We start from the raw sequence: 18,862 nt of genomic DNA, 5'->3' as shown, positions 1-18,862 counted from the left end.
ACTGGAAATATCAGGCTGATGCCTGATGATGAGAAAGTGAGGTAGGGAGAAGGAGGAGGAGGGAACACAGAAGGCTGGATGGTGTGGAAGTATTCCCATATGGACATCAGACTTATGAAAGAAAGGGGCCCAGAACAAAATCGGCCACAGGCTTCCCAGCTATGTCTGTTAGCCACAAATGGAAATGTCCTATTTTCTGTTTAGAAAATTGGCTTCTATTTAAGGAAAAACATATGGTTAATTTTCTTCTGTGCAAGAAAATTCCTGAGAAATCATGATGCACAGCAAAATGGGGCTAAAATAAATGAAAAAGAAAGACAAAAGTGGCAGCATAAGTTAAACATGAATAGAATCAGGACTACAGTTCAATACAAAATATGGTTATAGCTGCTCTTTTAACTCAGCAGCTTCACAATGACTGCTGTTGTCCTCATCAGAACAAGAAACTATGTAACGTTGCCTTGCATCCTCACCTCCACCATCTAATTCAATCAGTGTTCAAAGGTCCTAAGGAAATGTGATTTTTTTAAATAGTTAATTTAGAGCTGCAGAAAAGGGCAGACTTGTCACTAAATAACTACCCATGAAAAGGAGAAATCTCATGAAGTCTAAAAGAATAAGAAGACAATTGCTTTTGTCTGTGAAAATTTAGAATTAAGTTTTCTGGCTGAGCATGTTCAAGATGACGATCACAAAATTAATTTCAGTTTGAGTATGGTGTTCAGAGACAGAGAAAGTAGAATCTGAGTGACATCCTGCTGGGAGGAAAACAGAAAACGGCTCCCGCCAGCAAGGAAAGCTCACCACTCAGTACGTGCACCACTCAGGACAGACAACTTTCACATAATCAACTCTCAATGTAAGGAGAGTTAGCTGGTGAGAAAAAGGAAAAAGGGGTGGGGGGAGGAGGTTGAGCAAGGGGCAAACAAAGTGAAGAAAAATTGAGTAAGAAAATAAAGGAATGTTAGAATAGAAAGGACCTTATACTTTCTTCTTCTCTTTCCCTCTGTGGTCTCATTTTCTATATCTCAAAAAATGGATAATTAAATGACATATCCAAGTGCACACGACTGAATTATCAGAAGAGTAAAATTAGAATCCCAATCTTGTTTCCAACCAAGCAGCTGAAGTGCAACAGAAAGACACTGACCTGGAGATCACAGGTTTAGGTTTGAATCTTCGCTGCCACTGGGCATGAGCAAAAGTCATGAGATTTCATGGAAGTCTAAGAATAGTGAGTTAACAGATTTCTGTGAGTAGAGACCAGGGTAGCATTAACCTCTGATAGTTCATGTTAAGCAGTCCCAAAGTGGAACTCTAAGATGTAAGTGGTAAACCTACAAAAACCAGAGAGCATATAATTACCTCAAGTATTGCTTTTAAGTTTTGTTAGGTAGAACCAAAGCACCTTTTAGTCTAGGGTTGAGTTTGCCCTTTCTGATGCAATACCCTTCTAAGTACTGTACCTGATGCCAGCCTGCCTGGTACAAAAAGGATCTATTCCCAGCCTATGTAAACTCCAAGAATTGTTCCCTCTTTTGTTAGTTCTCTCCCCCAGACTCATTAACTATTCTTATATTTATGTTTGATCATTAACTAGTTTAAAATGTGGGAGAGACCCTGTGCTGGTCTCTGAAGTACCTTCCTATTGCAGCTCTCCTCTCACTGGTTTTCTGCTCTGCAATCTCACCTCACCTTAGTCTCCTCAAGCTCCCAGCTCCATCTCCTCAGCTCATGGAGACCACCTGCCTCTATTTGGGCTCCTCTATCTGGGTAGCATCCTCAGGCAATTGCATGGCACATGTAGTTTGTTGTCTGGAGGCAGAAGTCCTGGAAGATCTTTAAACCAAGAATGAAAATAAATTTTGTGTCAACTTGAATGGACTAACAGTGGCTATTGGGACTGTAATGAAGATTCTAAGGTCATCTCTGTGTGACAGGAAAATAGCAGCATGTACACCAGCTCTTAGCTTACAACTCCAAATTGCACTAGAGTAGATCTTTAATTCTATGATTACTAAGTAGATATGGCAAATGACTATCAACTAAAGAGAACTCAAGAATATTTTTTAAAACTGCAGGGATTGCAGCCCCAAGATTATATGACATAGAGTAGTGGCAGTGGAAGTAATGAGACAGATATTTAAGTAATTTTGGCACAATCACAGGGGAAGACCTTTATTTAGGGATTCTTCCATATGCAGGTGATAGGAAACAATGTCAGCTTCCCTGAATGAGGAGGAGGACAGACAGAATGGTGGAAAGAAAAGCCAGAGAGGAGTTAGAACTTGAAAAGCACCTAGAGACTTGGTGGGAACTAAGGAGAAGCCAAAGAACGAAAGGGAAAAGAGAAACAAGAGGAAATAATGAGCAGCAACAGAAAAGGGACCAGAGAGAAACATTACTAATAAAAGGGAATATAATGGCCAGATGAGAACAACAGGGATTCACTAATATCCACTGCTGCTGGCTAAAATGTGATAATGATTTTATCCATTTTATAAAAAAGGGAGCAACTTCAAGAACATTCCAAATCTACCTTTGTACACTTACCAGAGAGAGAGAGAGAGAGAGAGAGAGAGAGAGAGAGAGAAGAAAAATAGTAAGTTAGGCCTGAATACTAACATTTTAGAAATACAGCTACTCAGATGCTGCCTAGGCTTTATCTTAATATACTCTTAGTAAGGAGAAATGAGGAGAAACTAACATTTCTAAAATGGTGCAGCCTATCAAATATGACTGAAATAGAAATTACAAGCATCACAGTTTGAGGTGACACTGTTTAAGCTCAGGTTCACAAAAAAGAAATACCATTCAATTATGATAAGAAAAGCTATATTCTAAAATGCACATTGGTCTAAACCATGGTTACTAGATCCTCCCATGTCCCAGACTAAGGCTACACTGGGCACTGTTTCTTAAGATAAGGAAATGGAGTAACAGACACACACCAGTGAAATATCTCAATCTAAACAGAACAAGTGAAAAACCTTTGTAGAATCCACCACAAAAAAACTTGTAATGATTTCCAAAATGCATTTATCTTTGAGGCAAAGCAAGAAAGAGAATGAGAAAAGCAAAGAACAATTTACCTTGTAAATGGACCAATTTATTTTCAAGGAAACGGCAGAAGTTGAAAAAGAAAATCATAAGACAGGGCATTCTTCTGTAGAACTATGGATTTAATAAAACTATAAGCAAAACCTATAATATGCAATTTGAGCCAGATGGCAACCGATGCAAAGAAGAAACAGCACAAGTCTCTCAAAGTCAAATGAATGTCTCATGAAGAATGAACTGCTGCCATCTTCATCACAACATCTGGAGATGAGGTTGTTTTTTTAAAAAAACAACACAACAACATACAACTTATTTTGAGAGCAAATTAAAATTTTATGTTTACCTGACATTGTGGCTACTCACAGGAAAAGCAAATAGTTTCCCACCATATCTACTATATTTGTGCTCTGGTGTTCAAAAACCATACGTCAGAGTAAGTGCCAATGAGGGTTAGCCATAGAAACAAGGACATTTAAAGCAAACAATTGTTTTAGCTACTTAAGTTTTTCTTTTTTCAAAAAACAATGAAGCCAGACTTGCTAGCTGTATGACCTGAGCAAGCCACTCGTTCTATCTGGGGTTCCTCTTCTAATAACCCAGTGAGGTTATTATCTCTGTTGTAATGATTTAATGTAACTAAATGATTTAATATGTGTTAAAAGCTTAGAACAGTACCTGGTGCACAGTAAGCACCATATAAATATTTGTTACAAAAATTAAAAAAAAAATATATATATAGATATATATATATATATATATATCTATATATATATATATTTTTTTTTAAATTTCACTCCTCTACTGATGGACATTTGGGCTGCTCCCAAATCTTGACTATTGTAAATAACACTGCAATAAACATAGGGGTGCATATATTTTTCCTGAATTAGTGTTCTGGTGGGGCGGGGGGTAAAGGGATTGAGCAAAAAAGAAAATAAAAGAGAAAAAAATCATGGACATGGACAATAGTGCAGTGACTGCTGGGGAAAGGGGGGGTTGGAATGGGGGGAAGGAGGTGGAAGAGGGTACAGTTAGGATAAATGGTGATGGATGGAAACTAAAAAAAAAAAAATAGTAAGTTATTTATATAATTTTTATTTAAAAATATTTGAGTCAAACCCTATGTTAGGCTCTGAGTGTACAAAGACCAATATATCAGGATGAGAAGACAGGTGAATAAACAATCATCACAAAAGAACAAGAACGGCGCTGTGACGGAGATGAGCACAGTCCACTTGCAAGCACACAGAGGACATTGAAGTTAATTGCGTCCTCATTTAGGCTGAGTGTTCACAATGACGCCCTTCCTAACCGAATCAGACTCGGCCATATTTACCCAATTCCCACAGGAGAAGGTGCCTACCTTGGCTCAGCGAAGAGAAGCTGGTCACAAAGAACAAGTCAGGTAGCACAGGAAACAGGTGATAATCTCCTCTTAGTATTTAAAACGAAACGTGGTTTCCCTCTCTAGGTTCACATGGCAGAGCCTACAAGCAGCCTTTCACTCGCAATTTCATTTTCATTGTAAAGAAGACATAATCTAAAACTTGGCCACCAGGTACTTCTTGAAAATTTTCTCAGCATTAAGTCAAAATGAAAATTCAAGTATCTTTTTTTTTTTTTGAAGGTATATTCTTGTCTCCATATACTTGACCAACATTTTCTTTCTAGTATTTGTGATTTTTTTTTAGTTTTGCCCCTCAAAGTTAAGGTTAAGAAAGGAAGTGTTAACTCTGGTTGGTCTCTAGTGAAACCTCCAAGATTCACTATGTTAGATTCACTAATCCCTGAGAAAGTTTTCTTTTCCCCAGTTTCAGAAATAGATAGAAAAAGGGTTAGGCCTCTTTATCTAGATTCCTTTAGAGCCCCTAGTGCTGATTTCCGTCTATATCTTTAAGGTCAAAAGACTCTATGCTGGCCAATGAAAGGCCCCTTCACCTCCCCTCACATACCCTTGGCAATGGGCTGCCCTTCATTTCTGTGCCCTCTAACACACCTATGTCACGTACAGGAAGGGAGGGAAAACGCCAAAACAAAAGTAAAACATCTGATCTTCATGCTACAATTTTCTCTGTCCCACCTAGAGCAATAGGCAAGGACCACCTTAAAAAACGCCTGCTGTTTTCAAAGTGGCAGGAAAAATCCAGATAAACACAATCAAGACTGACTATGTTCCTCTTCATCATTTTACAGCCTAGGTTTTCAGAAAACAGAACAAAAGAAAGTATTTCAAATTAGAATACAAACAAACCATTCACACCTTGGCCATTTTTTATAGATGTCATGACTTCAAAAGAAAAGCAGATTTAAAAAATCTAAGTTTTCCCACATTCCAGCAAAATTATTTCTTTTTTTTTTTTAAGTTTTCATATGTCCAAACTTTAGGTTAAAAACTGGAGTTTTCTTGGCCAAAACTCTTAACCCACCTGAGGCAGCTGCCTCTAGGTTGAACAGCAATGGTGTTCTTCAGAAGGGCTGCACAAAGCCATTCCGGACAGGATTCTAATTCAGAGGGGAGGATAATACCTGAGCACATTACCTGTGCTTTCACACAGTATGAATGACTTTGACTGTACTACACTTTTTTTTTTCTAAAATGTTTTAATATACAAGACTTATCTTCATCCATTTGAAGATTTAAATTCATATGGATAAGAAAATGAAATAAATTCCTGGAGAGCAAGAAGTCAGTCTGTAAAGCTTGTTTCACATCATAACTGGCAAAGTTTTGAAACTTCATTTAATTATATAATATATACCATTTGATGAAATGTATGTAAATGTTTATCTACAAACACTCTCATATATTTATGTGACTAATACATATATACACAAACATAAAATCATGCAAAATATTTTAATTCTATCCAGTTAAAGCCTTTGTAAGTTACCAAGTCACTTTTATGGTTCTAAAAATGTAAGCACAAGTTAGGAAAGACTCATTAGTGTTTTCCTTATGGACAATGAGTAACAAACAGGCCACCTGATTTTCATTAAGCAACAGAGAAGCAGCAGCCTGCTTTCCACTCCTGCTGTGCTTTCACACAACCAGGAGCGTCCCCACTGGCCCACAGCTGCTTCCGGACACCTGGGCCCCAGGAACAGGAGAGGAAAGGGAAAGGGGGAAGTAAAAGACACCAGCTCACCCAACCAGTGTGGCTCAGTGACTGAGCATCGACCTATGAACCAGGAGGTCACGGTTTGATTCCTGGTCAGGGCACATGCCTGAATTATGGACTACATCCCCAGTGAGGGGCGTGCAGGAGGCAGCCTATCGATGATTCTCTCTCACCATTGATGTTTCTATCTCTCTTTCCCTCTCCCTTCCTCTCTGAAATCAATAAAAATATATTAAAGATTAAAAAAAAAAGACACCAACTCAATCACATGCTGCATTTCCATGTTTTAAGACAACATTCCAGGGTGGAGCAAAAGTAGGTTTATAGTTGTGAGTACCCAAAACAGAGTTTGTGTATTATTATTTATTAACTATTGTATTTTTTCATACAAACAACTGTAAACCTACTTTTGGCTCACCCTATATATACTGTGAGACAATTAAAGTAAAAGGCAAATGACTCTTCTGACATCATGCTGATCCAATAAAGACAAGAAAAGGTAAGAATAAAGACGCTTACCTGTTGTTCCTGTATTCTAGCAGTATCAAGCACTGAGAGAGACATGGTGAGCTTCTCTTGCTGTTCTGATAGATATTTTTGATAGAGGCTTAGAAGATCTTGGCATTCTCTATACTGTAGCTGAAGAGGTGAGATTGCAAATTAAGGGGAAAAAGACCTAGTAAATGGATTCAAAGTGCATCCACGAGTGCCGCTCTGCAGATCCCAATAAGCAGAATAGAGACAGAAAAGCACCCATATTAAGTGAGAGTGCAGGTAAGTGCAATCTTCAGATGAATACAGTAAAGTATTCCACCCCCCACCAGTGAAATAATATTCACAAAGAGTAGCAATGAGTATCTCATTTAAGAGACATTTCTCTCTCAACACTGAAATTGTAATAAATAAAAACAAATGCAAACACATGCAAAAGAATGAGGTTGGACTTCTACCTCACATCATATACAAAACTAACTGAAAAGGGATCACTGACCTAAATGCAAGAGGTAGAAGGTTTTTTTAAAACTATAAAACTCATAAAAGTAAATCTTTGTTTCTTGGATTACGTAAGGATAACTTAAAAAACAGCAACTAAAGAATAAGTAAGCAAACTGGACTTCAAAATTTAAAAGTCTGTGCTTCAAAGGAAGAAATTAAAAAGACAATGTCAATGAGAGAAAATATTTGCAAATCATATATATAAGGGACTGGTATCCAGAACATAAGACCTTACATGACTCAACAATAAACACTATTAACCTAATTGAAAATGGGCAAAGGACTTGAATAGACATTGCCCCAAAGAAAATATACAAATGGTCAAGCAGCATAAGAAAGGATACTTAGCATCACTAACCATTAGGGAAATGCAAATCAAAACCACAACGATTTACCACTTTGCATCTACTAGGATGATTATAACAAAAAAGACTGACAATAATAAACACTGACAAGAATATGGAAATATTAGAACCCTTCTCCATAGCTGATGGGAACGTAAAATGGTGCTGCTGCTTTGGAAAATAATTTAGCAGTGTCTCAAAAAGTTGATAGAGTTACCATGTGAGCCAAGAGAATTGAAAATATGTGCCCACGTAAAACCTTGTACATACATATTCAAAGCAGCTTTATTCATAACTAGAGGCCTGATGCATGAAATTTGTGAAAGGGGCGCGGCCCTCACAGCCCCGGCCCCGCCCACTGGTCATTCCAGAAGGTTATTCCACAGTCCAATCTCATTAACATATTAGCTCTTTATTATATAGGATAGTAAAAAAGTGAAAACACCTAAATGTCCATCAAGTGATAAATGAATAAATAAAATGCAGTATATCTATGCAATGGAGTATTATTCAGCCATAAAAAGAAACAAAGTATTGCTACCTGCTACTAAATAGATGAACCTTGAATACATTACGCTAAAGAAGCCAGACACAAAATACTACATATGATTTCATTTATATGAAACTGTTGCTCTTCTGTTTGTTTGTTTTGAATACCTCTTCCAATAAGCTAGGCAGTGGTCAGCAAACTCATTAGTCAACAGAGCCAAATACCAACAGTACAACAATGGAAATTTCTTTTGAGAGCCAAATTTTTTAAACTTAAACTTCTTCTAACACCACTTCTTCAAAACAGACTCGCCCAGGCCATGGTATTTTGTGGAAGAGCCACACACAAGGGGCCAAAGAGCCACATGTGGCTCACGAGCTGCAGTTTGCCAACCACGGAGCTAGGGGGAAGAACAGTACTCAGTTTTAAGGATGCCGGATTACAATAAGAGTTACATACATCCATGGCCACTTTCTATTGCCTTCTCCAACTTTGTTAAGTACCTATTATATGAGAAAAGCTGCAGGGAAGAAAAAGAAAGTCCAGGATAGGCAAATCCATACAGACAAAAAGTGCATTAGTGGTTGTGAAGGTATGGGCGGGGGATGGGGGGTCAGGAAGCAACTGCTAATGGTTACGAGTTTTATGGGCGAGGTAATAAACATGCTCTGGAAGTAGATGCTGTCTTTAGGAATACACTCAAAACCATTGAGTCATATATGTTATAAGTGTGAATTTTATTATATGTGAGTTATCTCTATATATAAAAGGCTAAGTGTCCATCCGACCGCTAGCTATGATGCACACTGACCACCAGGGGAGAGACGCTCAACGCAGGAGCTGCCATGACACACACTGGCCATTTAAAAAATAATGGCACCACGAACCTGGCGCCAACAAACCAACACTCAGCTTATCCCAAGTGGGACACAGGCCCCGCCACCACCCTGGAGTGACACCCCACCAAATCGCCGCCAATGCTGCCAAGACCCCATGGCGCAAAATGTGGCCCCCAGCCCAGCCCATGCCGGAAATGGTCACTGTGGGCACTGGGTAATGATGTCATGTAGCAATGCCCAGCTTCCTCTCTCTAGTGATCAGCCTCCTTGGAGTTTCTTCAGCTCAGGAACATGGGCTTGCTTTATAGCCAGGTGCAAACATTTTACACTTTAACCAAATGTTTGTGAAGTGTTTTGCCGTGCCTCATCTCATTTGATCCTCACAGAAGTCCTGGAGTAAGTAGATAGGAGACTCGGTAGAATCCTATTTTCTTTTCATTAGCTGGAAAATGGAGATTTAGAAAGTTGAGAAACTTGACCTGGCTGAAAAGAAGTAAGAAATGGTGGAACTTGAAAATGACTTCAGGTTTTCTCACTGCACAGAATATAGTCAAACGCTGCTGCAGTTAAATATTTTATCCTTTGTTCTCCCTGCGTGATCTACAATAATAATCTGCTTCGTGTTGTTATTTACTGCTGTGTTGCTGACAGTTACCTGAAAGAGAAGCTGGGGTGCTTCACTGGGCTGGGAAAAGTTTAGTTACATCAGAAAGCAGGCCTAATTAAACAAGTTTATTCTATATCTATAAAAGGCTAAGCTGACTCGCACATGCGCGATACATAAAAAGCTCTCGCTGGCCCCAATCGCACGCTTGTGTTTCCATCTGTCATTGTCGATTGTGAATCTGGTTGACACTTCTATTACAGAGAAAGGGCGAATAGCGATATTAAAATATTTCTTCTAATTAATTTCCTTTCAATGTGCACGAATCCGTACACCAGGACACTAGTATTAAACATAAAGGGATATAATTAGATTTTTATCTTGTTTGCTTGGTTTTTGCATACTGTTAATTAAGTCAGTGTTTCAATAATAAAACCATCATGAAGACATTTTCTGTCCATATACCTCCTTACATTTTTTACAGTCTAGTATGAAGAACATAGCAACCTAACCTGGGGTACCTTTTCCAACAGCTCCTCAAACTTGCGAAGTGCTCAGGATGAAGATGATAAATGGAAAAGGTCACCTAACTGTGTAGATCAGGTGTCTGGGAGACAGACAGTTCTATCCAAGAGAGTTCATTCCTCACTTCTCATTGTGGAATTTTCCTCCGAAGACCCACATTTCTCTCAGATCATTTCTGAATCTTACCCTTACACTTAATTATGTATGCTGTTGGTATAAAAATTACTGTCCAATGAGATTATTCTGTTTAAATACTTTTATAACAGGTCATCATGATTAAAGTGGGAATAGTATTTCTTAAATGTCAAAAATGGTGATTGGTTTCAGTATTCCGTAACATTTTCATAACCTAATCACCACTTCTGGGCAGATTCCTGTTCTAATAACCTTTGTCAATCATGACTGCATAAATAACCACTTGCTTCGTTATTCTCATTATTAATCTTTAGCAAAAAAGGAACCAGAGATGGCTTGTAGAAGAGGAACTGGTTCATAATGAAAGGAGAGGTATCTAAGCTCAAATAATACAGTAATTAGAAGAGCTTGTTGAATACGCTGCATCTTAAAAACAACAGTAACAACAACAGACGGGACAGTGGTCTAAATAAGCTTAATATTTTTTCAAAGTCAACCTATATCCAGCAGTGAGGGCAGGTAATGAGACACATACTTATAATAACATCTGTTGAAAGTAGTGGCAAGAACATTATGTAGTGCTATGCTAGCACTTCCTACGAGGACTTAAATGACCAAGGAACCACAGAAAACCTCTTGTAGAAAAAGACGGTTCAAACTGAGAGAAGAGGGACAATGTAACAACAACATAAAGGGCAGGCAGAGAAAAAGGAATCAATAAAAAGATGTGGTCAACTGTGTCTAATGCTACAGAGGCCACTCCAGCTAAAGACTGAGAGTACAGGAAGCTACTGGTGATGTTTGCCAAAACACAAGGGTGACATTTGTTAGGTGTTCACCATTTCCCCCAATGTTTTGATAGACAAAAGTTATTTTCATATCAAAGAAAGAAGCTCCTGGACAGAAAGAGATGTTTTATTCAGGGTCACCTTGAGACACAAACAGCTTACTATAAGGCTGCAACTTGAAGCTATCGATTAGTCACAGACTCCCAGGGAAAATAGAAGTTCAAGATTTTCACTGGGGCAGGTACTCCTTTCACTCTGAGCACCTACATACTATATAATATATAAAGAAGGCATATACTATGTATTCTGCTTATGTTTTGCCTGCCCTCAATGTGACAAAATTCCTACTTATCCTTTCAAACTTGTTTTTATTTCATCTCCTCCTCCAAGCTTTCACTGACCTTCCAGGTAGAGTTAAGCACCTTTCTTTTAGTGAATGGTATAGAGCTCAAATTATTCAGTTATATTACTATTACCTGAAGTGGCTTGTATGTTTTCGGAAATAACAGTATATTAATCTTGGTAGCTTTCTAGAACACAGAAGACATGCCAAAAATGTTAGAGGAATGAATTAAGGCATCAAGGCAAAGGAGTGCCTATTGAATTTCATGTTAGCTTTGAGTTTAGAATTGAAACAAACCAGAGACAGACCATGTGGTCTTTAAACTAGCCAAGAGGAAGGCTAAAAATACTGACTCATTAAAAATTTTAAATTGTTCCAATCTCACAAGATTTTCCCATCTGAAGCAAGTATGCTTTCCGACCATGCCACATTTTCCTCACAGGCATGTCCTTTTCTCTCCTTTCAAAACCCCTGCATGTTCTCCGATATGAACACTAAGGTCCAAATAATATATGTAGTCTGGTACTCAGTGATAATATATGCAACTGAAAATTATTTGTTGGTAAAATAAAAACTGATACCAGGTGAACTGATTAGCAGAGATAGATAAGAGTGTGTGTGTGCACTCTTTTATTAAGTTGTGCTCTCTGCTGGAGTATAACCCACTGATACAAGTCTGAAATTCCCCGTTAATTAAAAGAAATTTATGGCAAATTCCTTGCAAAGCCACAGAGTTTTTCAATTTCCTCATGATAGTTATCACTGGGAAGGAGAAGAAATCTCTAAAACAAACAGGGGAAAACTCAATGTTCTGGATACTTACAAAGGGAAAAAGTCAAGTGCCTCACACCCAGTTTCTTCTGGACTCTACTCAGTCTGTTTAAACAGCAGCAAACATGTGAGCCATAGAAAGATGTCTAGTTACAGTAATTAACTTGTTTTTTTAGTTTTCTAAGCATTATACTCGCCATTTTGTTTCCTGGAGAGTTACAGACGAGGTAGAGTAGAAACATACTTGGAACTGAGACCATTTATTTATTTTTACTTTTTAAAATATATTTTTATTGATTTCAGAGGATGGAAAAGGGAGAGATAGAAACATCAATGATGAGGGAGAATCATTGATCGGCTGCCTCCTGCACGCCTCCTACTGGGGATCGAGTTCGTAACCTGGGCATGTGTCCTTGACCAGAATCAAACCCGGAACCCTTCAGTCCTCAGGCCGACACTCTATCCACTGAGCAAACAGGTAAGGGCGGAACTGAGACCATTTAGACTGTCATTTGCTCAGATCATTAGACCTTGAGGTTTTTCAGGAAAACAACTACACAGTTAATTTCTCCAACTTTAAAGGTAAGGACCCTAATTTAAAAGTTCATATGCAGATATCCTAAAAAGCAGGCTATCAATGTGCCACACTGATCAGAATTTTTATTTCTTTACAGTTTTCTTTTCACATAATACTCCGCATATACATTTTAAAGCATTCATGGTTGAAGACAAGGTTGCAAAAACATTTCTATTGAAAACCATGCATTTTCTCTTGCTTCTAACCTGCTTAAAAATTTATCTTTTGTTTAAAGGTTCCATATTTCAGCTAGATCCGAAGGAGACATATTTTCTCCATTTGGAAGCTGCTTTAAATCAATTCAGCCTTTTTTTTTTTTTTTTAAGTTGCAGACACTAGCTTAGAATTGTGAGGCAGGGGGAGGGGGAGGCTGTTATCACACTCCTACCCCAACCAGAAGTTACTTTATAAGGTGAATTGCAGTAACAATGATTAAACTCTTGAAAATTTCCAATTTCAGAACAGGTAAATGCCTGACAATACAGACCACTGAAAGCAGTCTACACACTAAGATTTCTAGACTCTGACGTGAAACTGTGTGTACAATGCTTTGTGAAGCAGAGCTAAACACGCCAGGCTGGGCCTACTAGCTCCAGCCATGGGGAACACGCTAAAGCGTCTTAGGAAGAAGCCATCTCATTCTGCTCCCTATCTTCAAGCGAAAGAGCTTCATTCTTGTCATTAAATTAAAACCCTCCACAAACTATCAGTATCAATACATATGATACCTTCCTCTCTTCAGACTCCTATATTTGTCTATTGGAACTACTTATGCTGATATGTAAGACCATTCATTTCTGAGTGGAAATGTAAACTGAATTTAAGAGGTCCCTTAATCTTCTCTTTGCCAAACGAAGTAATCCAGTGGCATTATGCTTTCCTCATATAGTTCATCTTACAGCTCTTAGAATTTTTGTACTTGTCACTTCTCCCTTCTTCAGATTCCTCATTAGAGTTCTCTAATGAGAGTCAGATACCACCATCACCTATTGCACAATTAATGCTGATCACCAGGAATAGGTACTTGAATTAGAGTATCTGAGGATGACTCAGTATAACCTCTACGTGAGGGTGGGCACTTCTAAGTACTTTAAAGATATTTTCATATTTGAGTCTCATCAAAATAATAAAAAACACAAAGTACTATTATTAGCTCCTTTACAAGTGAATCTGCAGCACAGAATGGTTAACAAGTTAATGGTTAACCTTGGGTTGCTTTGCCAGTGAGCTGAGATTTGGAATAAAGTCCTAGAACCACTAGAGAACAATGCTTCCTAAACAGTAATGTACATGGGAATCAGCTGTGAATCTTGTCAAAGGATTCTGGTTCCGTAGATCCGAGGTGGGGCCTAAAATTCCACATTTCCAACAAGCTGCTGAGTGATTCTGACTGCTGGTCTGGGACCACATCATCACCCAGTACACAGCATCTCTGAGCGCCCTCCCTCCTCCGTATCAGCAGGAGGAGGCCGTCCTCCCCCTTTATGGTCAGTGTAAGACATTATTGGACTCCTTTCTTTCCTCCCTTTAATCTATCCTAAGAATATAGTATTGTTTTTTCTCTTTGGCTTCCTGTTTTTGTTCTGGAAAGAAGCATACAGAAAATAAAATATGAGATGCAAAATAACCCATTTTCTCCTTTGGAAGGAAGCAGTAGTCTAGATTTCCAGAGCAGTATAACATTTCTATTGTGGCTGACTACTGCACTAATAACAATTAGCAAGTATTACCTGTAGGGCTTGAGAATTTATATTGGGAGAAGAGTCCACAGAAAAAAAATAAACAACCACATTTTTCTCTTCTACTTTCAAATAGATATCCATCCTCTACATTGCCCAAGCACACTTTTAAGCCCAAGTTTACAATATAGCTTCTGAATCCAGTTTAACATTGCCAACCATTAGCGATGGCCTTAGGGAACTGCATTCTCACCACACTTGCATGTCCTTTTTAATGTGATTTGAAAATTTGACCCAATATAATAATGCTCAGTAAAAATTAAACTATTGCCATAACATAATATTCGTAACTAGAGTGAAAAAGAAGAGTTCTTATAGAACGGAATCACATCTAACATTTTAAGGTTAAATTAGAGAAAGTAGTAGGAATATCTCATTTCTTTCCTCTTTAAAAATGACTGAGGCTACTGCTCACAAATGTAAATTACTGCTCAGAGAAAAATTAAGTAACTCCTATGTGCAGGTTTATTATCTAAACTCAGCAAATGCTCCGAAGACCGAAGGTAATAAAGCATTTTATGAAGAACTTCACTTCACTGGTTCCTAATATAATTGAGCTTATGTGGACTGTTTAGCGGAGTGATATTTTAAGAACTGGTAAAGAACCAGATTATTTGCTTGACCCTCCACTCAAGAAATATTATAGAGAAATACCCAAAACACTCAAGGAGAAAAGTTTGACAATGTCATTAAAGTCAAGGAGTTAGGTTTTTGCCTTACTATTTTAACATTATTGACTGCTAAATAAGTTAATCCAAGAGGCCATATTTAAAAGAACAATTCCTGAGACCTAGGTTTTTATCTATATTCTAGAGGCCCGGTGCACGGATTTGTGTACCAGTGGGGTTCCTCTGCCTGGCCTGCGGGGATCAGGCTAAAATTGGCTCTCCAACATCCCCTAAGGGGTCCCAAATTGCGAGAGGGCACAGGCCAGGCCGAGGGACCCCACCGGTGCACAATTGGGGCCGGGGAGGGACCGCGGGAGGGCTCCAGGGCATGCCCAACCTGTCTCGCCCAGTCCTGATCGGCCAGACCCCAGCAGCAAGCTAACCTACCGGTTGGGAGCATCTGCCCCCTGGTGTCAGTGTGCATCATAGGGACTGGTTGAATGGTCGAATGAATGGTCAGACACTTAGCATATTAGGCTTTCATTATATAGGATGCTTAACAAAAGAGAATTGGATCTATTGTACAAGTCAAAAGTGATGACCAGAATAAAGCCAATGATTTTTACTTTACTTTCATGTTTTAAGCAATTCCACTAGGAGGTAGAAAATTCCTTTATTTAGTGTCTGTCTAGTGGTGGTTTTTCTTGAAAAATCAGTCTTAGCTAAATCAGTTCACCCTTGTCTGCATTAGGAGGAAGAAAAATATCCTCTTTTGGACTAAGATAATATATAAATACAATTGGATATGTTCAGAACATTGAGTCAATGTTAGTAGCCAGAAAAGAATTAAAAAAAAATGTTTTTATTGATTATTTTTTTTTACAGCGAGAAGAAAGGAGAGGGAGAGATAGAAATATTGATGAAAGAAACCTCGATCGGCTGCCTCCTGCATGCCCTATACTGGGGAACAAGTCTGAAACCTGGGCATGTGCCCTGATTGGGAATTGAACCAATGACCTCTTGGTGCATGGGTCAATGATCAACCACTGAACCACACTGGCCAAGCCAGGAAAATTGTTTAAAGAAAAAAATTAAGTAAGTACAGTGGGATTTCTGGTTTCAGACAAGATGGAGCCCTGGACATCATATATAAAACAAGCATAAGAAGATTCAGAAAGAAGGATAGAAGGTGATAGAGTGGCCAAAGGCTTCGGAACCTGGGGAACAACACAATGGTGAATTGTTTAGTTTTGTTTTGCCTCATATACCCTGGACTGGGTGTTCAAGAAGCCAACAGCCCAGAAATGCCAATGGACATGGAAAGAAAAATCCAAAAGCAGCCTGCTCTCACTAGCCAAAAGAAAAGGAAAGGGGACCTCGCCTAGCAAAACAGAAAATGTTTAGATAGGAACTGTCTTACTCTAGCCGAACACCACAGAATACACTGCAACTCCACCCCCCCCCCTCCCATCCGCAAGGACTAAGACTTCTTGGTGTTCCTCTACTCCAGCCCCCTTTTCTGCTGAGGTGGTATCAGAGTAGACTGAGTGGTGAGCCAGTGCTTTAATCACTAACTGATGGTCGTCACTCCCTTTACCACATCCTTCATGATTACTGTATCAGTAGAGGCCTCACAGGGAGGCTGAACCTCCATCCCATCTAGCTTTAATTAGGTGTCGCCCCACTGGGGTAGTGCCAGAGGATGCTAAGTCGAAAGCCAAGAATTTCACAACCACTTGGGAAGCCCCTGCCCTTCTCAGCCAGGGTGGTATCAGGAGAGGTCTAGTAGGGAGTGGAATTCCCCCCCACCCAGCAGTAATGAGGCACCCCCTCCATGGGTGTCAAAGGAGGCTGAATGGGGACCATGAAATTCCTTCCTCACCTAAAGTAATGAAGTGGAGTCTCCTTTCCCGCCCCCCCCCGCCCCCGGGCTATAATGTCAGAAAAGGTCTGTTAAAAGAGATGATTTAAATAAGACTATAACTTACCACCCCAAATACTGAGAATTCAACTAAAAATAACTTGCCATACCAAGAGACAGAATAATCTCCATTTGGATAAGAAAAGACAATTGACAGATGCCAAAACTGAAATGACACAGATGCTGGACTTATCTGGCAAGGATTTTTAAAGTAGCCATCATGAAATGCTTCAATGAGCAATTATAAAAATGCTTAAAACAAATGAAAAGTCTCATAAATACAAAATATAAAGCTCAAATGAAAATTTTAGAATTGAAAAGTACAATAACCAGAATTAAAAAAAAAACGAAACTGAATGGGGCTCAACAAGAGAATGGGGAGGACATAGGAAAGAATTAGTGAATTTAAAGATAGAACAATACACATTATCCAATTTGACAATGAAGAGAAAATAGACTGAAAAAGAACAGGAACAGAGCCTCAGGGATCTGTGTGAATATAACCAAAGATCCAGCATTTGTACCATTGGAGTCCCAGAAAGAGGGAAGCTTTTGGCTTCTCCCATAAGCCTTCAACAAAGCACATCCTAAGAAAAGCCCTCACCATATACTAGTACTTCTTAAGTTGCCAACCTCTCTCTCTCCTCCCCACTGTTACCAAAACTCTAAAACACTCATATACACTCATTGTCTCTACTTCCTAATTTCTAGTTTAAGTTTGGCCCAGTACAATATGTTTCCCTGTTTTCTTGACAAATATCATCTAATCTATTAATTGCTAAATATAACCACCTGATTTGGGGTTTTTATCCTCCTTGCTGGCCACTTTCTCCCTCTTCAAATGATCTCTCCTCCTGATTTACTGGCCCATTCTGCTTTTCCCTTACAGATTACTCCTTTTAACATCTCTCTCACTGACTTTCCCTTTCTTTACCCACCATTAATGCAGATATTCCCGAAGATAATGCCCTAGGACCTAATCTGTTTTCACTACCTCTTTCCACAACATTATATTCTTCTATAGCTTCAAATTTAATGTATGCTGATGACTCCCAGATATCTATTCCTTATCTATACAAGAAAAGCAGTGTGACGTGAGGTTCTCTAGCAGTCCTGCATTCCAAACATGACTATTATCCAGTAGAGTACATGCACATATTTGGCACTGTATGGTTTATAAAATGTAGGTAAGACAATTGGTAATTTCTCAAATAATTTTCAGTATTTCAAGTCATAATGTTGGATTTTTACATTAAAATAACAAAAGCTAATGCTCCAAAAAAGTTTTAACACTCTACTACTCTTTAAAGCATCATCAAAATGTTATTTAATGGTGGCACTTTATTGCAAAGAAAGTGCTTATACATACCATTTTCCTTTAAAGGAAACATGAAATTTATTTTACTGGAAAATAATATTGCACGTTTAATTCCTGACTTGATTACCCTTTTAAGTGAATTCAAAATGACATATGGTATAATACAAATGAATTAAGTTAGCGTTACCTATATACAATAAAAAAGAAATCACATTGAATAAAGTTAAGGGCTATGTTATGCATCAAAATAAAATTTCTTCTTTTTCTCTAACTGGCATCAATAAGATTACAGCAATATTCAGTTTTCTGACACCTAAAAATGAACTGTTTTCTAGTTCCATCTATACTATTTGTGCAATAACTTTAAAAATGACTTAAAAGCAATGAAAAAAAAGCCACATAATTCACCACATTGGTAAAATCATTAATATGACCTAATTATACTAACAGAATAAAGATTACAAGTACTATATTACTTTACTATACTTGACATTTTCAATGATCAACCAGGTTATGTATATCTTCCCCCCAGTTTGGGTAATGGCTCTGAAATATATAGACCATGTAGAAATGACAGACTGTGTTTTAAGATATGCAGATCACCATACGGCAACAACAGGTATTAATGCTGAGCACGAGTCAAGAAAATATCTAAGGAAAGTTTAATAATGAAAGTAGTTTTGTG

General features: G+C 38.3%; 1 protein-coding gene across 3 annotated transcripts in view; it reads right to left on the bottom strand.

The window, feature by feature from the left end:
- Positions 1-18,862, bottom strand: part of KIAA1328 (KIAA1328 ortholog) — a 161,754-nt gene that overhangs the window by 100,613 nt on the left and 42,279 nt on the right. For 2 of the 3 annotated variants that reach the window (XM_028136362.2, XM_054723738.1), the window contains one exon: positions 6,699-6,826. The exons of the other annotated variant lie outside the window; for it this stretch is intronic. In XM_028136362.2, coding sequence (XP_027992163.2) covers positions 6,699-6,826 — 128 coding nt within the window. The remainder of the gene's footprint in view (positions 1-6,698; positions 6,827-18,862) is intronic. 3 annotated transcript variants of the gene reach the window in all.

The sequence above is a fragment of the Eptesicus fuscus genome, chromosome 12 (genome assembly GCF_027574615.1).
Source record: "Eptesicus fuscus isolate TK198812 chromosome 12, DD_ASM_mEF_20220401, whole genome shotgun sequence".
Taxonomy (NCBI): Eukaryota; Metazoa; Chordata; class Mammalia; order Chiroptera; family Vespertilionidae; genus Eptesicus; species Eptesicus fuscus.
Note: the sequence above shows the minus strand (reverse complement) of the source record. Positions and strands in the feature narration are given on the sequence as shown.